The sequence below is a fragment of the Musa acuminata genome, chromosome BXJ3-6 (assembly GCF_036884655.1).
Source record: "Musa acuminata AAA Group cultivar baxijiao chromosome BXJ3-6, Cavendish_Baxijiao_AAA, whole genome shotgun sequence".
In the NCBI taxonomy this organism is placed as follows: domain Eukaryota; kingdom Viridiplantae; phylum Streptophyta; class Magnoliopsida; order Zingiberales; family Musaceae; genus Musa; species Musa acuminata.
The window spans coordinates 40,047,257-40,070,207 of record NC_088354.1 but is presented as its reverse complement, the minus strand read 5'-3'; the positions used below and the strand labels follow the sequence as shown (position 1 = coordinate 40,070,207).

The 22,951-nt window shown below is 39.1% G+C and overlaps 3 protein-coding genes across 10 annotated transcripts; 2 read left to right on the top strand and 1 right to left on the bottom strand.

Annotated features, from left to right (window-relative positions):
- Window positions 1–255: 255 nt before the first annotated feature.
- LOC103990138 (protein BASIC PENTACYSTEINE7) lies at window positions 256–2,747 on the top strand. Of its 4 annotated transcripts, XM_009409187.3 has the most exons (3): window positions 256–875; window positions 993–1,025; window positions 1,558–2,747. In XM_009409187.3, the coding sequence occupies exon 3, from the start codon at window positions 1,665–1,667 to the stop codon at window positions 2,475–2,477; it is 813 nt and encodes a 270-aa protein (XP_009407462.1). In that variant the 5' UTR covers window positions 256–875; window positions 993–1,025; window positions 1,558–1,664; the 3' UTR covers window positions 2,478–2,747. The 4 variants fall into 4 exon arrangements, with proteins under 4 accessions (XP_009407462.1, XP_009407460.1, XP_009407458.1 ...); XM_009409185.3 differs by lacking the exon at window positions 993–1,025 and having other exon boundaries at window positions 257–875; XM_009409183.3 differs by lacking the exon at window positions 993–1,025 and having other exon boundaries at window positions 257–875; window positions 1,520–2,747.
- A 367-nt stretch (window positions 2,748–3,114) lies between these two features.
- On the top strand, window positions 3,115–10,535 carry LOC103990139 (probable LRR receptor-like serine/threonine-protein kinase At1g67720). 3 transcript variants are annotated; one of them, XM_065154368.1, is made up of 16 exons: window positions 3,116–3,373; window positions 3,886–4,029; window positions 4,103–4,634; window positions 6,244–6,749; window positions 6,841–6,973; window positions 7,049–7,120; window positions 7,220–7,288; window positions 7,368–7,439; window positions 7,675–7,743; window positions 8,273–8,424; window positions 8,509–8,750; window positions 8,919–9,045; window positions 9,115–9,183; window positions 9,277–9,460; window positions 9,650–9,785; window positions 9,947–10,535. In XM_065154368.1, exons 3-16 carry the CDS (start codon window positions 4,237–4,239, stop codon window positions 10,280–10,282), a joined length of 2,565 nt encoding a protein of 854 aa, XP_065010440.1. In that variant the 5' UTR covers window positions 3,116–3,373; window positions 3,886–4,029; window positions 4,103–4,236; the 3' UTR covers window positions 10,283–10,535. The 3 variants fall into 3 exon arrangements, with proteins under 3 accessions (XP_009407463.2, XP_065010440.1, XP_065010441.1); XM_065154369.1 differs by having other exon boundaries at window positions 3,880–4,029; XM_009409188.3 differs by lacking the exon at window positions 3,886–4,029 and having other exon boundaries at window positions 3,115–3,373.
- A 551-nt stretch (window positions 10,536–11,086) lies between these two features.
- On the bottom strand, window positions 11,087–22,209 carry LOC135640171 (uncharacterized). Of its 3 annotated transcripts, none has more exons than XM_065154367.1 (14): window positions 22,023–22,209; window positions 21,437–21,536; window positions 21,108–21,238; window positions 20,832–20,988; window positions 20,635–20,747; window positions 19,412–19,495; window positions 19,281–19,329; window positions 19,079–19,170; window positions 17,181–17,301; window positions 16,965–17,041; window positions 15,308–16,899; window positions 13,355–13,441; window positions 12,603–13,249; window positions 11,087–11,433 (listed from the first exon to the last, which is right to left on the bottom strand). In XM_065154367.1, the coding sequence occupies exons 2-13, from the start codon at window positions 21,527–21,529 to the stop codon at window positions 12,720–12,722; spliced, it is 3,126 nt and encodes a 1,041-aa protein (XP_065010439.1). In that variant the 5' UTR covers window positions 21,530–21,536; window positions 22,023–22,209; the 3' UTR covers window positions 11,087–11,433; window positions 12,603–12,719. The 3 variants fall into 3 exon arrangements, with proteins under 3 accessions (XP_065010439.1, XP_065010438.1, XP_065010437.1); XM_065154366.1 differs by having other exon boundaries at window positions 13,325–13,441; window positions 16,965–17,026; XM_065154365.1 differs by having other exon boundaries at window positions 13,325–13,441; window positions 22,023–22,208.
- Between the last annotated feature and the right edge of the window lie 742 nt (window positions 22,210–22,951).

Sequence of the window (22,951 nt, the reverse complement as noted above, 5' to 3'; positions counted from 1 at the left end):
TCCATGTGTTCTTTGGAAAATAAAAAGGAAATGATAACCAAAATATTTAGGTTTTAAAAATATCCTAAATTTTTAGTCCCTTATGTTTTTTTAACGAGATTATCTTTGACCTCTATATCATCAACCGGCGCTCCCACCCTTCTGCCTTCACCTCTCATTCGTCGTTGTAATTATATCCTTTTCTGTCAATTCCATCCTATTCTTCTTCTAACACCATCGTAATTGATAGTCACACCTCAACTAACGGGGAAGAGGATGAAGATGGGAGGGGAGAAGACGGCAATGATCGACCGCAACGACGGCGGAGAGGAATCGGTCGGCTGTCTCGTCCATCTCGGGGTGGCTCCCAACGGACTCACCTGTCTCGCCCGGACCAGGAAAGGAAGAAAGGAGACACGCGAGCCTACGTTTCAATGGTATCCCTGATCGGGCCCACGGCATCAGGCCATACCGTGGCTCAGAATCGTGTTTTGTGACCTAGCGAAGACAGGGGATCTCCTCACCCAAGTGAAAACCACGGCAGGATGCGAGGCCTGAGACGCGCCCCATCGTCTGCGCCGAGTGGACCCACAATGGGTAGGGCCCACACTCGAGAGTCTAAAAGGCATGTCTCTCCCACAAAGAGATAACAGTTTCCAGCACAGCGAGATGGATTTTGTAGTTTTCGACACAGTTGAGGGGTAAACGTATCATTTCGCTCTCTTGATTGGTGCGGTGCTCATTAAAAGCTTGACAAAAGGACACCACCTGCCCTTTCCTTTGCCTCCCCCTCCAACCTTTCTCAACTGCTCTCCGCCTCTATCATCAGCGGTGCTAAATTTTTCGTTTGATTTTAGATGAACGATAGTAGGAGGCGTAAAGGAATTCTCTCTTCCGTAAGATCTTCTTCTTCTGCTTCTTGTTTCTTCTATGATCTGTTGCATACTGCTCTCAGCCTCCTCTTTCTGTTTCTTGCTTTTCTAGTATCCTCTATCAATGTTTGTTTTCTTCAGGATCTCTGGGATGATGGAAGGATCTCACAATCAGTTAGTCTCTGATCATAGATCTCTGTTTATATTTTGCTCTGTCAACAAAAAAAATCATTTTTTTTTCCTTTTTCCTTGTTAGTATGCTGCTTAAGCCTCTTTCTTCCGTTGCTGAAATGTCCTCATCAGCTCAAACTTTTATCTGTTCCTCGATGTTGATCTTTCCATCTTCCCATTCCCATCGTTTCTGTACTTATTTTCTAATTTCTTCTTTGAAAAAGTATAAATCTTTAGACAAAATCTATGACCCAACATTCATGTGGGAACCATATTTACTTAGTCTCTTAAATATTGTTCTTTGATTCCATTAAAAGCTTATCTTAGATTTTAGTTCTTCAAAATTTTGATTTCTCTTTTGTGAGAACATTGTGGATGTGATGATCTTAATCGATGTTCTGCTCATCCGGGCATTCATTTGTTGCATCCATAGCTGTTATCATTGATATAAATGCATTTTGTCTCTTTTCTGGCTTCAAATGTTTCTCTTCTCGCAGCAATTTATCCTTGAATGATGTTGGTGTTACATCTCCAGAGGTAGATTTCACAGTCCTTCAGCACATATTTAGGGAGCGTAAGCAACAAGAATCTTTGATGGGCTGAACCTGGAGTTCTTCAACTCTTCAAACCCTCGGTAGTAGCATGGATGGAAGGGGAAGGTTGGGGACAAGGAATTGGGACTTCTGTGATCAGTCAAAACAAGCAGGGAAGATGCTGAAGTCGGTGTCTGGTGCTGTTCCTGCACACCAGGAGACCTCTCTTAGGATTAGCTCCTATCCTGCAACTGGTTCACACAGCTCTCATCCACCCACGATGGACTTCTCATGGTTTCCGCAGAGAAGCTTGGTCTCCCAGTCAAAATGTGTCGACCACCCTGCTGCAAATCCAGTGAGTTCAGAAATGATCGACATCCAAACCATGCCGATCGCTGAGGAGGAAACAGACGACAAAGTGGCCACTACCCCTCCGCCTATTCCGAAGCTCCGTAAGCAGCATTCTTCTACCAAGAAATCTGGTCGTGTCGCCGCCAAGGTATTGCGACCGAAAGAGCCAAAGAAACAGCTCCCCAACCCCACGAAGAAGAAAGGAGGCTCTTCATCCACAGGAAAACGCGAGAAGAAGAATCAAGACAGCGTTGCAGAGCAGGGAACGATGCTTGACATCTCGAGCGTTCCTGTGCCCGTTTGCTCATGTACCGGCGTGCCACGCCAATGCTACAGATGGGGGTCAGGCGGATGGCAATCCTCCTGCTGCACCACAACCATTTCCGAGTACCCTCTTCCGATGAGTCCCACCCGGCCCGGCGCTCGCCTGGCCGGAAGAAAGATGAGCATTGGCGCATACGGGAAGCTGCTGCAGCGACTCTCAGCCGAAGGTTTCGACCTGTCGTACGCGGTAGACTTGAAGGATCACTGGGCGCGGCATGGCACCAACAAGTTTGTCACCATCAGGTAGCATGTAAGGGAAAGCAAGATTTGCTTTCCTCTTGTCGCTGCTGATTTGTGTTCGAGCTGTGTGTTGTACAGTAGAAGACTTCCTTGTAAGTATGTTTAGTCGAGTGAGTGGGTGTGTTGGTGTGTGAGGGACGACACTAAAGGTATCACCTTTTTTGGGGACATCACAACGCACCAGAGAGAGGACAAAGTGCTCCACTGGGAAGACAGTCTAACTCAGAGTTGATGGCTTTTCCATGGCTTCACTCAGAAGCATCGTCTTCGTCGTCAACCTTTTGTGGAGCCTCTCTCTCTCTCTCTCTCTCCGACTTTATGAAGCGTTCACGCTTCTTCTACCTTTTTCTTTTCGACTGTATGGCCATGTCCTCCTCGAACAATAATTCAAGTTCTCGATGGCACACAGCCGCCACATAATTGTTGACGGCAATCTCCCGAATTCCTCATCGTATATCCTGAAAAATTAGCTGAAAAGCCACATCGTCACTGCCGGAATCTAATGCGGTTTAGCCGCCGCCACTGTGTCGGAAGGACTTCGATCCATGTGGCAGTTGGTGGGACCCTGTGGCAGTCGCCAGGTGGCGTATCCCACGCCGTGTCTCTTTCCTTCCACCGTCAACGCTTCACACCACCTTTCCCTTTCCGCCCCACTGGCCACTCGAATGCGCCAAAGCCTCAGCCCTCTGCCACGCAGGGGTTCGAAAGCGATGATGATGGTGGAGAGATAGCCATAATTGCCACCACCCGCCTCCTCTTCCACTCCGGAAAAGCATGCATATAGAAAGGCTGAGGGTGAGTTCGTCACTCTCTTCCGCTCGGGAGCAGAGATGGCCGCGCCACTTCTCCTCGTCGTCTTCCTTCTCGTCCTCTTCCTCTCATCGTCGGCGGCTCAGATGCCTGGTAACTTCTTGGTGCTCGTCTCTGTTTAGGTCTTGGTGAGCCCGTCGGTGATGATTTCTTACTTCTGTGTTCTTTTGTTTGTGATCTCCTTTATGGTCGGATGAAAAGAGATCCTTATGATTGTGTGTAAATATGTGCGCAAAACAGCTCCATGCGCTTCTGATTTAAGTGAAAGATTTGTTGTTTTCCACCTTAATATTTTCTCTCTCATAAAAGGTTAGAACTTTTGGTTTTGATGCATTAGGCACGCTATTTTAATTTGCATAAGATAGGGTATTGTGAACTTTATGTATCTTAAAAGATACTGGTGAGATTTGCAGATTAGATGTTGGGAAAAAAAAATGAATTTTTAGCTTACTATTGATCTCAACTATCAAGATCATGTTGATTGTACTAAACCAGAGCAAAGAAATTTGAATGTGCAATTAAGGGATTTTGATTTGCTTATGTGAATAACAATTTTTTTTTTGTCATCTAAGTCTGTTGTTATCTATGTTGATTGTAAGGGCCAGAACGAAGAGATAGCATAGGTTTCTGCATGCTCTAGCTTGTTATTGCTTGCCAAGATGATGTTCTAAGAAGGGCCAAACACGACGGATAACTTCTCTTGCAGTTCATCCTACAAAACTTATTGTCTCATTAAAATTGTTGTCCCTGTAAGAAACAATTTGCTTATGGTTTAAGATGTGAAGATTAATCTTTCCTACTTACCTAATTTTTCTGATGCAGGTTTTATAAGTTTGGACTGTGGGGGTACAGATGAATATACAGATGATATTGGACTTGAGTGGACTCCGGACAGTAACATTATACATGGACAAACTGCCAGCATATCCATCCCTGGCGAGAGCCGGAAGCAATATATGAAAGTGCGATATTTTCCGGCAGATAGCAGTAAGTACTGTTATACATTGAGTGTGAAGTCGAGGACCCGCTACCTAGTAAGAGCAACTTTCTTGTATGGGAACTTTGATAGAAGTAATGTTTACCCAAAGTTCGATATCTTCCTTGGGGCAACGTATTGGTCCACCATTGTGATATCAGATGCAGCAACCATAGAAGTTCAAGAGCTGGTTTTATTGACCTCTTCTCCCACAGTTAGTGTTTGCTTATCTAATGCTAGTACTGGGCAACCATTTATCTCCACACTCGAACTTCGTCAATTTAATGGCTCACTATATTATACAATATACGAAACTCAATTCTTTCTCAAACTGTCGGCGAGAATAAATTTTGGCGCAGAGAGTACCAATTCAGTAAGGTACTAGAACATATGTTTCTTTTTGTTAGTGATTTGTTCGTAAGTCCTAAGGCAATGATTCTATTTTGTGATATGTTCATATTTATTTTCTAGTTGGATGCAGGATCAGATATAGTATCGCAACCTAATTTCGTAGTGGTTTATTCACACACAACAATGCCCCATATAAATATATAAAAAAATGATTGTTAAATAAATGAATCAACCTGAAAGCTCAAGAAGAAATCTTCCATGCTAGTCATGCATTTCTTGACTTGCATATCAATATCATCAAGCTTTTAAGGCCTTACACTGTGGGTACATCCTCAAATGCCAAGTGTTGTTCACTTCAAGAATGGGTAGAGTTGGATTCTAAGATGGTAAATAACTCAATAAAGGACAATATTGGTTTTAAATTTAAAATTTCCACATTATTTTGTATTCAGTCTATCGAGTGCATTTAGTTATCATTAGTTAGTCCATATACAAGGAGAAGGTGGAGTGTATTTACTAGTTTAGGTTGTGCCGCTAAATGGGTTGGCAATTCAACTTAACTTTCTGAACAAGAATATACAAGTGTACTTGCAGAGAAGCATACAAGAAGCAATAGGACACTAAAGGTTTGTAGGCTATCAATGATTTTGGTCTTTTTATGGCATTACGCGACACATATTCTAATCATTCCATTACTTTGGTGATGACATCTTGGGAGACCTGTGAATTTTATCGTCTCACTGATTTTCTTATGATGTTCTGCAAGGGTAGGTTGAACAGTTGGCCTTATGGAGACCATGGCAGCGATGGTCTTTTCAGGCTATGGGTCAAGAGAACCTTTGAGGTTCTATCAAACTTAACTATATCCAATGACTGCCAGAAGTAATGTATTACCATTGATTTCAGCTTTAGTCAGTTTCCAATCAGCTTCAGCTAGGTTCAAGCCAAAACCAATTCAAAAATCATTTTCAATTGGTGGCTAACCAGAACATAGCTGGTTCTTGTCCGGCTTTTGCCTTTCTTAATTGGAACTAATACTTTTTGTTGAGATCATTTGAAGCCAATCCAATGCCTTTAAAGCAATGTGATATTGACAGACTGATATTCTGATACTCCTTCCAACCCATTTCTGTCCATGCCCAACTTTTTCCACTTTAGATAACAACCAAATTAGGAGATTTCCTTCAAAACCACTTTAATTCATAGATTTTGCCCTTTTGTATGACAAAAAGATAGCATAAGAAATTGCTTGACCAATTAAATATGTTAGGACACCAAAATCACCTAGCACTATCGTATTATGAATTCTCATGATATATGTTGAGCCTACATAATCAGAAACAAGAAATGTATGGTCTTGCATACCATTTAGGTAAAGCTTATATACATTTCATGTAAAATCTGAAAGTGTGAACATTTGCCACAGTAGAGTAAAGAGGAGAAAATTCAAATATTTGTGTATATAAGTATGTATATATATGTATATACATATATATACTCCTTTTCTGCTGAATTCCCTTTTCTATACGTGCATTTTTGTTTGCAAAACCTGATGTTCCATATATTTTTGTCTTCAAAATCTGGAAAAGCAGACTTGCCTCCTAAACCTTGTTTAGTGAAACTTTTATCATTATAGGTTTCCCGATGACCCATTTGATAGAATATGGGAATCAGATGCTAAAAGGAGAGCAAATTACCTTGTCGATGTTGCTCCTGGAACTGAAAGAGTATCAACTACAATGCCGATAGACGTTAGTACTTTTGAAATGCCGCCTGAAAAAGTGATGCAGACAGCTGTGGTGGGTCAAAATGGATCCTTGACTTACCGTCTTGACTTAGATGGTTTTCCAGGATATGGTTGGGCATTTTCATATTTTGCAGAAATTGAAGAACTCAGTCCAAATGAGACCAGAAAATTTAAGCTAGTAGTCCCAGGCATGCCAGCATATAGTAAACCCACTGTCAATGTTCAAGAGAATGCTCAAGGGAAGTATCGGCTCTACGAACCTGGGTACACCAATGTTTCCCTTCCGTTTGTCTTTTCCTTTGGGTTTAAGAAAACAAATGATTCATCCAGAGGGCCAATCTTGAATGCGCTGGAGATCTATGTGTACCTGCAGATAAATTATGGATCTCAAGATGGTAATCTCTCCTACTCATCTATTTGGATAGATTGTAACTTACATAAAAATATAATTTTGAGTTTATGATGCATTTGTTTAATGAGTTGCAGCAATTGTCATGGCCAGTTTGGTTTCACACTACCCGCTGTCTGATTGGGCACAAGAAGGTGGTGATCCATGTCTACCAGCATCATGGTCTTGGGTGCAGTGTAGTACAGATCCACAACCGAGGATAATTTCCATGTATTAAAATCAATTTTCCTTTCATATCTTGTATTCCAAACTGTTGAAGATTGTAAAGATGTACCTTTTTTGCAGTTTCTTGTCTGGAAAGAACTTGACAGGAGATATTCCAACAGAATTGTCGAAGTTAGCAGGCTTGGTTGAAATGTAAGACTTAGTGGATAAATTTTCTCAGATGATCATTGTGGATTGTCTGTTTGGCTTAAACTACTTTATATTATATTGAATAATTTCTTTTTACTGCAGACATCTTGATGGGAATTCACTTACTGGACTAATACCTGATTTTAGTCGAAGTGTAAATCTGAATAAGATGTAAAGGGATAATGCCTTGTACATTTTGCACTTTAGATTTCACATGAATTTAACAAAATGCTTTTTTTATTTCATGCAGCCACCTCGAGAACAATGAATTAACTGGTCCACTGCCTTCTTATCTAGCAAACCTACCAAGTCTAAAGGAACTGTAAGTTCTACAATTCGAGTTAAAGTTACGATTTAGGTGGTTTGGGGCTGTGGATGCAAGTTTTATCATTATATGCATTTTCATATTATTAGAAGTTTAGTTATTGTAGGAGTTCCACCATAACCATACAGTTCTCCATCTACTTCTGTAGAGCTTATCTCCATCTCATCCGTTTTTATTTAAGTGATATTATTCATTTTAAAAAATTTCAGAGCTTTATGAATATTCATTGCAGGTATGTGCAGAATAATCATCTGATTGGAGTAATACCAAAGGGGCTTCTCAATAAAAACATCATCCTCAAGTGGGTATAGCTTCCATTACATGAGATATCCAGTGCAAGTATTGTAGTTTATTTCCAAAACATGGACTAGAAATTAGGTGATGAATCTGCACTTTAGGCATAATAAGGCAACATATTGACAAAACTGCAAAGAAAATTCTTTTATGGTGGGTTGATTCTTTCCATGATTATATATATATATATATATATATATATATATATATATATATATATATATATATATATATATATATATATATGTATGTATGTATGTATGTATGTATGTATGTATGTATGTACATATGTATGTATATATATAGTGGGTTGACCACTGCTGGATTGACCAGTGCCATGCCTGATACTTTTAGCTTATGCTAGAACATTGCACTAAGAACTCTGAAGCACAAGCAACGAAAAGTCCATCTTTTTTTTTTTTTTCTCATTTTTGCCTTGTTTGATAATTGATATAGTTTTTCAAACTTCTTGTGCAAAATGCTCACATTAGATAAATTTTGAACTGATTTCTGTTCTTTGTTTTGTCCTGCTTTAGCTACTCCGGAAACAAAGGCCTCCACAAGGAAAGCAAAGACTTGTATCATGTCATAATTATTGTTTTTTCTGTACTGGGAGCTTGTTTGTTCCTTCTGAGTATTATAATATGCTGCTTGTTTTTGCGCAAAACAAGGAAAAATCTTCCGAAAGGTACATGTGGAAAACCTTTGCTTTATTATATCATCAGGATTAAGAGGATCACATTCACAATCTACAAATCTTTTTTCCTTTCAGATGATGTGCCAAATGTCCAACCTGCTCAGAAGTTGGGTACTTTCTTCAGTGAAGTTTCTGCAGAAACAGCCCATCGATATACATTGTCTGAAATTGAAGATGCCACTGGGAAATTTGAAAGACGAATTGGTTCTGGAGGATTTGGAATAGTTTATTATGGAAAATGGGTAGATGGAAAAGAAATCGCAGTCAAAGTTCTTACTAATGACTCCTACCAGGGAATCCGGGAGTTTTTAAATGAGGTACTTCTTTATACTGACTGTCAAATATACATCGCTATTGTCAAGAAAAATACTTTTTGAATTTTCAATGTAGATGGTTAATGAGTTCTTTGCAAAACATGCCTATACGATACAGAAGATACTTTTTTGTTAATATTCTTATTTGTAGTTACTACAATGTTCTTTCAGGTCACATTGCTTTCTAGAATTCATCACAGGAACCTGGTAACTTTTCTTGGGTACAGTCAACAGGATGGAAGAAACATTCTTGTCTATGAATTTATGCAAAATGGAACTCTGAAGGAGCATCTTCGTGGTATGTCCGGCCTGTTTGTTTCAGAATAAATGCTTTTACGATACAAAAGTTCATGTGCAATTTTTGCAGGACCTTTGGCTCATGAACGGAATCTCGGTTGGATCAATCGCTTAGAAATAGCAGAAGATGCTGCAAAAGGTTATAAACCCAATTAAGAATATTTTTTGCATTTTAAAACTGCAATCACATTACGTTGAATCTAAAAGACCCCTTCGACTGAAAACAAATCAGGAATCGAGTACCTCCATACAGGCTGCTTTCCGACCATTATACATAGAGATCTCAAGAGCAGCAACATTCTGCTTGACAAGCACATGAGAGCAAAGGTTGCAGATTTCGGTCTCTCCAAACCTGCAGTAGATGGTTCCCATATCTCAAGCATAGTTCGAGGAACAGTGGGATACCTTGACCCTGAGTAAGCCTTTGATTTTTCTTCACTAAGTAATTTCAATCCGAAAATAATTTAAATCTCTTTGCGAACCTGGTTTTCAAGTTTTATTTTACTTGAAAACTATTATTTGTGCTCCTTTATCGTATGATACGATACTTTTAACAATGCTTAGCTGTGAAAGAACTCCAACTCACTAACGGTAGACACATGCAGGTACTATACCTCACAGCAACTAACAGAGAAGAGCGATGTTTACAGTTTTGGTGTAATTCTTCTTGAGCTGATCTCAGGGCAAGAGCCAATTTCCAGTGAAAGTTTTGGCCTGAACTGCCGTAACATTGTTGCATGGGTCAGTCACTATCATATTATAACTGAGCTCAGTTTTTCTTGTGCTTTTTCTTCTTTTATCGCCGATATCAGTTGTCAAGGCATGGATCTTTCTCCATGTTCTTACAGCTAGGTGGCTACTATGTGCCAATCTCTGACACATCGAACTATATCGTATGGCAGGCAAAGTCACACGTGGAGAGTGGTAACATCGAGGCCATCATCGATCCCTCATTGCGGGATGATTACAACGTGCAGTCTGTGTGGAAAATTGCAGAGATCTCCATCATGTGTGTCAAACCTCATGGATCACAAAGACCATCAATAACGGAGGTTCTCAAGGAGATCCAGGGGGCCATAGAAGTAGAACGAGGGTCAAGGCTGGGTGGAGATCACACCATGGGGCCACAGTCGAAGAACTCTACGGATCATTCTATGAACTCGAATGCCGGGGAGTTGGCTACTCCAGAGCAGAATGTAACTTTCCCAGAGTTCTTTCTGGGACCAGGGCTCCGGTAACTGTTGAACACTTTGGACATTATACTACCACTCAAGAAAGAACATTGACAAGAGGAAGCTGGAAATGGATATACACTTGTGTAAACATGTCAATTTCTGGTTATTTTTCCAAAAACTACAGCAGCTTAAAACCTTTGTAGCCATTTCAGCATTAGACACTGTTGACTGGCTTCAGTGCCAACAGCTGCTGTTTCCTGTTGACTGATAGAAAACAAGCAAGGTCTATATATGATATAAGAACGGTTTGAGTTCAGGAAGAAGAGTTTATATGTTGCTCAAGTGCTGAGTTGCAAACAAAAAGAGACTGTTGCTGCGAACACTGATCACTAGTAAGATGAAAAAACCATGTGAGTCCATTGATATCATCACAACCTGTTAATCATCGAATCGTCACAGCAGCAGCAATAATCTTCGAAGAATGATTTTTGCATCTAACAAAATAATCCCTGAAAAAATCGATTGAAAATTAGATTATTAAATCTAAAGAAATGAAAATAAGATTATCCCAATCTAAAGGTCAAGAATAAAATCCAAACACGGACATCAAAGCCAACAATTCTCATTACCTTTCCTTCACTTCCACGTTACCAACAACGGACCCGATCTCTGAAAACCTGTTTGGTTCGACTTGGAGATGGGTGTTCTACTTCTCCAATCAGCATCATCACGCTTTAGAATATATCCCACCTACAACCGATTCCTGGATGACCTCAGGAAAGGTGGCTATCCCACCCTCTTGCGTCATAATGGAGAAAAGTCGAATCCACAACGAAAATTCCCATGTGATTCAAGGGTCTTACCATGTGTAGACAAAGCACAGATTTATGCAAATGATCAAACAGTAGCACCAAGGTACCGCAATGTGAGAATCACTCTTCCCAGCTATACAATTACTTTGGCCAATAAATCATATGGGCCAACAAAAACAAAATACATGTATTTACATGAAGATCTTCAAGGTAGAGTCAGAAACTTCAAAACAACCCCATACATATGCAGCAGTATCCTCCACGTCTGAGCAAATACAACAAGACACACCTCCACTGAGGCAGAGCAAACACAACAAGACACATCAAGATGACAGCCCTTCGCTAATGCCTCATCGCTCAAGAAACTAGTCACAAGAATTAAGCTCAGTAACTGATGCGTTCCTGCTTGGAATATATCATAGACATTACTTTACTGCTAAAAATAGCAAACAATACAAGATAACCAAAACACACCTATCAGCTAATCAGAAACAAAATCAACATAAACATTATAGTGTCATGGTTAACCATTATAAAAAGAAGAGATCAATGCTTCACATAAATTAGATAACAACAGACAGCAAGCAGAAAAAAAAAACTAGTAATACAAAAAAAATTCAACCATTTAAATGAGGTTCACAACCATAAACATGCAGTGTAGCTCTGTTTCTACACACACTAGTTCAAATGCAAAGAGTTCATTGGTGTATAAATATAGATATATACACGCGCTTTAGTGCTAGTTTAAATCCTGTGACAGTCCACTGCAGATATCATTAGTGATATATATTAATAATCAAATTCCCAACTTACCATTTGTAATGGACTACACTTTTTAATTCTGCAGATATGAAGTAAGGAAACTCTAACGTAACAATTTTAGCCAATCCTAGAAAGCAGATCGATAATAATGAAGTAAAATAAAATTGTGAAATGGGAACATAATAATAACTTCAATAATCGCAAAGTCCTAGACTCAAATCCCACCTTCTCCACTTTACACTATGCAAAAAAAAGAAAAAACGAAAAAATCAATAATGTTTGCCATATGGACAGCTATCTCAACCAATTATGAAATCATTTCTACATTGCTACACTTGGCCAACCTCATAATATTTATGCTTCTTAATACTGTAGACATGCTCAGCATCTCGTCTTAAAAAATAAGTAGTTTGCGACTGTGCGTTATTATATTCAATGACACCTTATAGACAAGTTAGTTCTTGCTAACGTCAACCAATATACCACTGAAACAAAAAACAGCTAGACAAATCTTAACACAAGAAGATAAAAGCAAGATGGCGACATGCAACTCCATGCCAAATGTCTTTCTCTTTAAAAGGAGCTATTAGACCATCAAACTAGCATGCATTTTAAGGAAGGTCCTTATAGTTAAGAAGTGCATCATAGAGATTCCAAAGATTCTATGCAGTTGAGAGATCTCTCGAACTGAAACAGCACAACATGGCTGACATTAACAACATTTCAGGTTTATAGATATGTTATTAAAGCACCTTCACCATATAGCATTCCCCACAGTTAATCCATACAGATTGTAAAAATGTGCATACCTGTCGATGGAAATTGTCCAAATATTAAGCTTTCAGATTGAAAAACTGACTGTCATCCATTGTCAGATATCCACTTTCACAATAACAAGGTCAGAGCAGCACAGCAACAGATCAGCGTTACATTCCAAATGCCTGGTTATACAGATTACCTGCACTTGGTATGTGGAACTTATTTTCGTCAGTGCTTGTGTAATAGTCATTAAGTCCAAATCTCCCATTCCTGAATTTCTCACTCATGCCTATATTATTGCCAGGGCATACACTCTTCCAGGCATCCCACTGGCTATTTGAAAAGAGTGGATTTCTCAAATGCTGGAATGACAACTGCATAATTGGAGAAATACCAGCATGGCTTTGTGCCAAAAGTTGAGATGCAATGTATGCATCATTCAACTGTAAGAATCTTTCTCCCATATGATCTGGTATTCCCAGGTTCTGAGGAGAAGAAACTGATTGCTGAGCCAATAAATGAAGCCTTGGATCATTATTGGGGGTGCTAAACTGTGCAGGAAATGAATATTTCAACCCCAATGTTGAATTATTTGGTTCAAGATGTATCCGTCCCTTACCAATAGCCAATATCGCCGGATCAATGAACTCCACATCTCCTGAACTTCCAGCTAAATGTGATTGATAATGATTTCCACCTAAAAAACAGCCAAACATATGATTTTCTAGAAGGGTGAAAAGTTTTCAAAACAAGCATCACAAAGTGCACAAACCTAAGTAGGTCATGTCATGTTCCTGGTTACCTCTGTCTGGACAAGAAAACCCCGGAGGCGACGATATGGTTGGAGCCAAGAATCCAGGTGGAGCTGTTATCTTGGCCCTTGAAACACCTTCCAACAAGTATAGGATTTAAAATATATATTTTAACTGAAATAACTGGAAACATAGAATGTGCATGCAAAAACCTTAATATTCAGTAAATTTTCTGCCATATAGAAACAGAAAAGCAGTGAACTAGTAGACTTCAAAGGCAGAAAAAACATAATAATTGGACAATAAGTTTAGACGGGTAGGGCTAATTTAAAAGTAAAGCTCCACTAGTTCAGATCTAAACTAAGATACAAGTAGGGCCAATTTAAAAGCTTAGATCCAAGTAGAGCTGAAAGTCGATTGGCTAGAATCTCACGTGTATGAGAACAAATATCTGTCATGTTTATTTTGATCTGCATTTTTCCAACCAACAACTTTTGACATTGGACATGGATCCGTTTGAGTTCTAAACAGCTAATAATAGATAGGCCATTTTAGTAATTCTTTAGTAGTTCTCCTTTCCTATCATTCCTTTCTAATTTAAGCTTCTCTAAACTAGAGGGGAACAAACCAAGCCAAACTGAAACTGAATTGTTTCATTCAGTTTGGTTTCTTATTCAGTTTCGAAAACAGGTGATATTCTAAAGATATGTATTACAGTTTAAAGTATCAAATTCCTAAGGAAAAGGTGCATTGCATCTATATTTCTTACATATACTAGGAGTTATACCCTATTTATGAGCATGAATTTTATATTACCACAGTTGATTACACATATGACTATATGCAATCAGTTCACTTTGGTTAACAGTGATTTCTTAAACCCAGACCATGCAAACTGAAAGTTGTTCCTTCTCCATCCTTTCAACCGAAACACTCAATATGAAAACCTGCACAAAATCTAAGTGCATAAGTTCAGTTGGATTGATCAAGTTTATCAGTTCAATTACACAGCCCTACTTTGGAAACAGATTTATCCTCAATTTTCTTCTCCCATTCACTTTTAACTGTTAATGGGTAACACTATTTCTCCAAAAACATTATGAACATTGCATGACAAGAATATGAATAACACTCAACAAGTATACTCCTAACACAAAACACAGCCAATTTTTAGTACCCATTCAATGCTCACAACTATATATTAGAATATGGATCCACCCACTATGGTGCTGAGACCAAAAATAAGCACCAAATTTTAGCTGCAGCAAGGTACTACAAACCATTTAGAAGATCAGAAAGGTGCAAAAAAGCCATTTCAGCATGTTGTTTCAAGATATACTAGAGTTCTCTAGCTCGTGCATAGGACAGGGCATTCTATTGGTGTAATAAGTGAATGTGTGTTACATTATGGATTTTCACATATGGGCCAAAAACCTTTAGTTATCCTTGAGCACAAGTAGCTGGTACGTTCAAACCAGCAGCCTCTGTCACGCTTGTATTCTCTTTTGACCCAAGATGCATACATCATGAAATGATTGAGGCAATGAATAGAAAGGGTATCCAATTAAAGTTAGCAAATCATGGCCATAATGCATGATGAATAGAAACGAAACAGCAAGATTCTCACCAACTGTGATGTAATTACTTCCATAGAACTTTCCTTACAAAAGGGAGGAGGGAGGGGCACAAGAGGCACATTTTAGATTATAAGAGAAAAGGTTAAGTAAAAAATATTCTAATCACTTGTTTAAATGATATCAACAGATTGTAGTTGAACAAATACTAGAAAGAACATAGAAAAATAAAGTAATCCTAATAGCCAAAGAGAATTTACACCAAATGTCAAGAAACAACAACCATGATGTAATCTAAAAAAGATACTGAAGGAATGAAAATTGCTGAATCAAAGAAACTTTAATACAATAATTTTCACAATAAGTACATATTATTGTGTCATATAATGAAAGATATAGCTATAGAGACTAGAAACAAGAAATACTTACCAGTAGTCCTATCAGACAAAGTGTTGCTACCGATGAAAAGATCAACATCCTCAAAATCATTGGATTGAACTCGATTCTGGAAACCATCTTTATATGAAACTCGTGATGAGGACTGAAGTCTCTGAGCATCACTAATTTCTCTAGCAGGTTCTAAAAGGATTGCTTGACTTTCTGGTCTCGCAAAAGAAAATCTAGACTGGTCACTGTTTAGGGATTTCCATGAACTTGATAATTTTAAACAATTGTTTTCTTCAATTTCACCACGCAGCCTAGCCAAATTGTTAGCTGAGGATAATGAGTCATCCCATGGATCAAAATCTAGTGACAATAAATCTGAAATGATGCTGCTCTCTTGCTTTTTATCTACACAAGCATCATTGTTACTACTAATTATATCAATCATATCTACTGGTATCATCTTTTCTTCCATGCAGTTGAACCCAGGACACTCTGAACCATTACTGCTTGAAGAATTTGAGTTTATAACATATTCGCTGTGTCCATCATGTATTACAGATTCGTCGTCTCCTATGGAACACATAGCCACCTCAATTTTTCTATCCATGTCCCAAGAACCATCAGTAAATGGGGGTTGTTTATTTCCAAGTCCAATACTCCAGGGAGCAGAATTTGACTGACTTGTACTGTTTTGTGGGTGACCTCCACAAGGTGAAAACTGTGTGTGCTGCAATTTCACGGGATCCTTCATCATATCCATTATAGAGATTGATTGTTGCTTTAGGGGTTCAGAATTCAAATCCATTGATTTAATCATGCTCGATGTAACAGAGGCCAAATTTAAATCTCGACTCCTGAGCATCTCAGTTGAACAGAGATCAGAGACTGAGGTTTGATGCTGGTCAATATTTAACTGATTTTCCACAGAATGGGCATCTATATTAACTGAAGAAAATCCTAAGCGAAAGCTCTGCATATCATCATTGACAATAGCAGAACCATTAATAACTTTATCATGATTGGAGTTGCCAAATTGTCTTACGGTACTTTTAGAAATAGTGGTGGCATTTTTTGGCTCTGAGTCACTACCACTTGAAATACTACCTCTTTCCTTGTCTTCAAGTGCTACTGCTAGAGGGTCGGATAAGCAACTTGAAGAAACCTGAGAGGTACCAACCATGACCGGGGCCACCTGAGTTGATGATAAAAGTGTTTGCTGCTGCCTGTCAAAGTCAGATCTTATAGACACTAACGGACTAGACCTGTCATCCAAATCTGCCATTTTTATTTGTTCCACTGGCTTTGATGTTACAATGGCATTGTCATTCAATGAAGATCTCAAAGAAAAATCAACAATCTTGACTGTCTCTAAAGATGAAGTCAGCGGTGAATCTGCCCGAGTATCAAGTCGTAAAGGTTCCAAGGACCCGGACGTGGAATGAACATCTTCCTTGCTTTCAGGTACCCTTGATGTTATAAGCATTTCATCATCCCGTGCTGAAGGTTGCTTTGTGCTTGTCGTCAATAAAGAAGGCAAAGATGAATTGCTTATAGCCTGTGCGTTTTGAATCGCAGGTGTTCGAGAGCATTGTATACTTGAAGCCAAAATCTGGCAATTTGAACCACGAAGTCCCCTGCATATGATCATAGAATTAGCAAAAATGACCATTGCCAAGATAAGGCACAAAAACAAACATACCATGAAGCAGCTGCTGGTAAAGCATTGGACTTTTCGGCACTAATATTAGAAGAACCTTTAACCTGGATTGAGGAATTCTTAAAAAAAAAAAATTAAGTCAATATAGAGAGGGAGAATGAGACCTAGGCATAAAAGCATGATGTGCATAATATCACTATAAAGAGTGGCTGATCCTATCTCACAGAAGTCCTTTGCATCAGGAAAATATGGGCTTACAATACAGGTCCTCTTGACTGGATGCTTGTCCAAGCCTAATCTGCTGTTGAAGTCATCCATTGGCGGAGGCAAAACATTTCCAAAACGTCGTTGAGAACTGGAAGAAGTAATTTGAGGAACCCTACTCATGAAGTTCCATTAGTGAAACAAAGTCAATCATAAGAAAGACAAGTATACGGGCATAAAATAATATGCCAAAAGTAAAGACAAAAAATTATGGAGAATAGTTGACTTGTCATCTGCTGTAAAATAGTCTGAAATGCACAATGTTTAACTCAAGCAAATGATTGTACATTGATCAACAATGTAGGTGCATCCTTCCTGTGACACCCAAATAAGCTTATATCTGAACATATGCTTTGAGTGGTCAACCTCAACAATTAAGAAGTGAACATTTTTAATATATACAAGTTTTGGACTTGTAGAATAATTGGATAAAGAGCAAGTCCACAAACCTCTCCGTGTGGTCTGATATGTGGGATGCACCTCAGCTTAGTCTGAATGCTGCACCTGGCACTAAGCAAATATGATTACGATATCCTAAAGCTCTCGCATTAAAAGACAACAAGGATTCAAGTTTCGGTCCAAAGGAGTACCGGAGACAGCCAAGCAGCAGGCAATGGTGAGGCAACAAGCACATTGGCGTGAGAGGAAGGAGCATGGGGAAATTAAAAATAAAAAAATATGATTGTTGTGGTCAAGACAAATAAAAAATAAATAAACTGATTCTGAACTAGACCAGTGATATTGTCTGGTTTGGGTGTTGGTATTAATCGTACTAGTAAATATTTACTGGGTTGTACAGTCCGAGGTTCCTAATCCCGTCGTATACGGTCTGATCCCTACCAGTGTAGTACCAGTGCATGAAGTTATGAACCTTGCTACAAATCGATCCCGTCGACTTTTAAAACCTTGAAGGCACAAACCGTTGGCCAATCACCAATAACTGGGGCTCAAATATTCCTTGGCTAAGGTGAAACCTTGTGCCTGCATCTAGCTGCTACATACTATGCCAAGATGGAAGCCCATAATTACTCTAACTTCTATATTTTATAGTAAATATCACGTTGCATTAGTACAGCAACAATTACTTTAATCCAAAAGGTTATTTCTGGTATCCAAACCCAAATCTAGACAAAAGAGTCTACACAATTTGTGACTTAGATAAACAAATTTGCAATGTTACCATGTTAAACCAAATGACTAACAGCAGAACTGGCAGGAATTGGCTGAACCCAACATGAATAAACCAATTCTTGCTGACCCATACTCGTCAGATAAGTATGGTACCAGTACACTGGGCAGGACCACCTAAATTGTCCAATATCATCGAAAAGATAGTAAATAAATAAATACCAACCAATCTACATGGTCCAATACGCCAACAGGTAAACATTGATCAGTATGTGCCAGTCCAACTAGTCTTTAATTCCTTGGTTATCAGTACTCCATAAAGGAATACATTGTGGTCCAACCAATACTTGATTCCTTGGTCAACAGTATTCCATGAAGGTGTCGCAAACTCCGAATGATATAGCACAACAAGTTTGTGCCCACTAAGCATCTCTGATAAACACTATGCATTAATTTAGTATGGCAGTGTCAGGCAAATGCTGCCATCAGGGCAGCAACAGGAACCTCAACCCGAAACTGCTTGCAGGAAAAACACAACTAAATTAATCATTTACAGCCCAACAATATACATAACTCCTACAAAGTTCACCAGACAATTTTTGGCTAGGCAGACTTCGAAGTACTAAACAAGTTTCTCAAATATTTTCTGGATGGAAGCACAACAATATGATTGTGTTGGTTATAACATGGAGTGTCAAAATTTGATCATACTAACAATCAGAAAAATCACCATCTGCATGCAAAAAGGTGTGGAAAAAAAATACCTTGTACAAGCTGAAATCATCTCATCTTTTGTAAAACCATCCCCGTGGCTACCTATGTCATGCAAATACAGACAATCGGGATTGCTGCAGGTCTGAATCAACACAACACCTCAATAAAAACAAACAAATGCGTGCAATTCTCGTAGACAGCAAAACCTTGTACTTATTAACATAGGAGAGCATGGATGAGCAATCTGCTTACCATATTTCTTAACCATGCACGGCAATATTTTGTGGTGCCAAAGCATGCTCTGGTGAAAGCCAAAAAATCAGAGACGTTTATATGATAATATGCACAAGTCTGCAAAATGGAAATTCAATTCATGTACTTACCTCAAGGATTTACCTTCCAACACATAATTGTGTACAGCTTGTATACATCGAACAGCTTCTTCCTCCTTGGCATATGTAACATAACTGTCCAACAAAGGTCATGTCTAACAGTCAAACATAGTCCATGATGGAGAAACCATGAAAAGCATATGCTGGAAACCTAAAGCTAAGATAATTCTTATTTCATGAATGCATCTCTTAAATTAGTGAATATCTCTTAGTTTGTTGTTTTTCACTTATGCCACATGTCCAATTCAACACACATATCAGATCAAACACCAAATTTTTGTACAAGTTTTGTAAAAAGAACAACATTATGATCTACACACAGATTAATGATAGCCTGATAATTGTCTGATAATTTTATTAAAATTAAATAGTAGTATCATTACTCATATATTAACTATTTGCTTGGTCTGCATTATCACAAACATAGATTACTCATCCTAGATCTGTATATAACATATTCTTCTGAAAAAATAATTAGAACATATCTTGAAGGCAAAAGACGCCTAAAATGAAACACTATGACAAATGTTTTGCAAGAAGCCAAGATCAGTCAGGAGGCCACCCAAAGCCTAGGTTGTTAGGTGTGAGGACTGATGCCCTAAGTCAAACCATCCCAAGAATACAAAAAAATAACCAAAAGTAATTTTAAACAGGGCACCTGATTGAAGTAAGGCATGGTATACATCAAAATGTGATGTATACATCAAAGATTAAGGAGAGAATACTAACTTGTCGATATCCACTGATCATTTTCAGGCCAACTTAGTCATCAAAATGTGATATACATCAAAGATTAAGGAGGGGAAACAAAGAAGGAATCTGGGAGGAGCATGTTGATATCATTTGGAGCATAGAACATGAGCATGAGTCAATAAACCATTATGGGTTTCTAAACAAAGAAACATGAGTAACACAATTCCAGTAGAAACTTGACAGGGGTCGAGAACTTGAAACTCAAGTCTGAACACATCAATGACACGATTGTGTGTGTATAGGAGAGATAGATAGATAGATAGATAGATAGATAGATAGATAGATCGATAGAGAGAGAGAGAGAGAGAGAGAGAGAGAGAGAGAGAGAGAGAGAGAGAGAGCATCTTAATGATGTCTACAGTAATTAATTTTCTCTATTTATAGACAATTTGGTGGCAGTATATCTGTCTTCACATCCCAGCCAAGTAAACAACATGGTAACTGAGTCCGATGAGACTTACATGCCAAATGTGTTGTTAGTTGATGTTTTCTGCGAAGAAGTGCCAGCTGCACGAGAAATTGAAACCTTTAAAACTTTCCCATACTGGCCAAAGTATTCCTTGCGCTCAAGAATCTGATGCAGAAACATGAGAAACCTATCACGAGGCCACGTATACATATATACTGATCCCAGTTGAACAAATGCCAATACACCTACATTTTCATCACATAAATTAAAAGGTAACCCAGTTATGTATACAAGATTCTTTTGCATCACTCTGGCACCGCTAAGATGCTTCATAGCTTCTGCTGATATCTTGGTCTTTGCTCTTTGAGGCCTTTGCTTTTTCTCAGAAAATATCTCAGCTATTATCCTGCCCCCAGGTGAAGCAAAATTTCATTGTAAACTATTAGTATGTTTGAGGGAAAAAAAGAATAAATAGATTTAATAGATAAATGTAGCGAGAAGAATAATTATAATGCAATAGGCAACCTCTCGGAGTTGGCAGGTGCCGCTTTAAGGACTCTGTCCTTGTCATATGGTGTGCGGCATGCTGGACACCGAGCTTCTGTGTCTTCTTTCTCAGCCATTTCAATTATATGATGCCAACACCAGATACAAATCTATACATTAAAGAAAATTCAAACGGCATCAAACCTACAATCCTTCTTATTAACGATAATGCATATATTTGAACAAGGCTGAATAATAATACATAGATTTCGAAAACATATCAAGCAGTATGTTCCTTGATGTTCCAGAGGAGTGTCGGACTTGCAAGCAATAGAAGTTGAATGGTTCTTGCATGATAGGGATCGTACCTCATACCCACACTTGCAAGGCTTCAGCTGCTGGTCGGTCAGGTCCATCTCCTCCGCGCACAGAGGGCAAATCCTTTCTCCGTCGTCACTCATCCTCGTGCTTCAAGGAACACAAAATTCTCAAGCCGACTAATAGCGAAGCAAACATCAAAATGAGCAATCCGTTGATCGATTACCAAATCCAACGGATAAGAAAATAAATCACAAACCCGTCTTCTATAAATCCTAAACACACCCTTTTTTTTCTTGCATCGATCAAACAAATCCATCTCCGAAAAAACAAACAAAATCCTGAAATCAAGAAAACTTACAATTAAAACGATCCAACTTACAAATCCAGCAAAATCTCCTAGACCAGTTCAAATCTCTCCGATGCGATCAACCAAAACAACCGCAAAAAAGAAAGCGACCCTAAAGATGCATCCGAATCCAAAAACTTCATCCCCCAAGCAACACGAACCCGAAAAAATCCGAATAAAGATTTCAAGATTGATCGGATACAAGCATCGCAGGTGATAAAATTCGAGAAAACGAACAGAACCGCAGAAAACAGATAAAATCAGGAGAGTTGTGTGAAAAAATATACCTGATTCGGGGGGGCGGGGGAGATCGAGGGATTGGAGAGGGGGAGGATCGAGACGCCGAACTCGAAGGCGCCGCGGATTCTAGGGAGAAAGAAGGGGGAAACAACGAGGACAAGAATGCACCCCCCCTCCCCGTTGTTCTTTGGATCAATTTCTAATCTATTTGTTTGCCTTTATTTCGTCGTTAATTTGGCCCGCTGCGTTTAGAGGGTCCGTCATTTAAATTAAATGCACCCCACCAACACCAACCCGCCCATATGTTTGCATATAATTACGATCAGAGCCTCCGCTTCTGCAGTGCCTTCTTTTCTTACCAAGTCCACGCTTGTCCGTCTATTATCTTCCTCGCAATTGGACGGCTGCACACCAAAGATTGAGATTTCCTGATATCGTACAATATTTTTTATATTTAAAATATTAATCTGATGATGTTTGGATAATTAAATTAATTAGCATATGATGGGGATAATAAATGGCAACGTGACACGCTAGGACGACACTCTACCCAAAGAAGGCAATAATGCCGACGGGATGACGCTGACGTCACCCGCTCTCATACAACGATTTTGTCATCGTTTGACCCAACATACTTGGCCGAGGCAGAGAAGAACGACGATCGAGGTATGCCCATGCCCTGCGACAGTTCGATTCTTCACGCAACGACAACGGCAATATCAGACGCCATCAGAGGTACGATCCTGCCCCCGCAGATAGGCATATCATGTAACACTAAACTTCCCTATAAATACCCCGGAGTTCCAAACGATGGGGGACAGACGACAAACTCCCCTCCACATCATCTAACTTGATCGTCGGAGGGGTCGGGCTGAGCTTCCGACCCGACCTGTGTGCAGGGAAGGAGACAAGACGATTTCCTAGGGACGCAAGGAGAAGGCGCCTTCCCTAGGGCATCCCGACGATCCCAGGCGTG

Bases quoted from the DNA above. Each gene is read 5' to 3' on its own strand.
- LOC135640171 (XM_065154365.1), bottom strand. From the start codon at position 21,529: ATGAGTGACGACGGAGAAAGGATTTGCCCTCTGTGCGCGGAGGAGATG. The intron at 19,171-19,280 runs GTAAGCAGATTG...GTGTTGATTCAG, and splicing joins GTGCATGGTTAAGAAATATG to ACCTGCAGCAATCCCGATTG. The intron at 13,442-15,307 runs GTAAGTATTTCT...ACTTGTTGGAAG, and splicing joins TTTGTCTGATAGGACTACTG to GTGTTTCAAGGGCCAAGATA.
- LOC103990138 (XM_009409187.3), top strand. From the start codon at position 1,665: ATGGATGGAAGGGGAAGGTTGGGGACAAGGAATTGGGACTTCTGTGAT.
- LOC103990139 (XM_009409188.3), top strand. From the start codon at position 3,301: ATGGCCGCGCCACTTCTCCTCGTCGTCTTCCTTCTCGTCCTCTTCCTC. The intron at 7,121-7,219 runs GTAAGACTTAGT...TTTTTACTGCAG, and splicing joins TTAGCAGGCTTGGTTGAAAT to ACATCTTGATGGGAATTCAC. The intron at 8,751-8,918 runs GTACTTCTTTAT...ATGTTCTTTCAG, and splicing joins TCCGGGAGTTTTTAAATGAG to GTCACATTGCTTTCTAGAAT.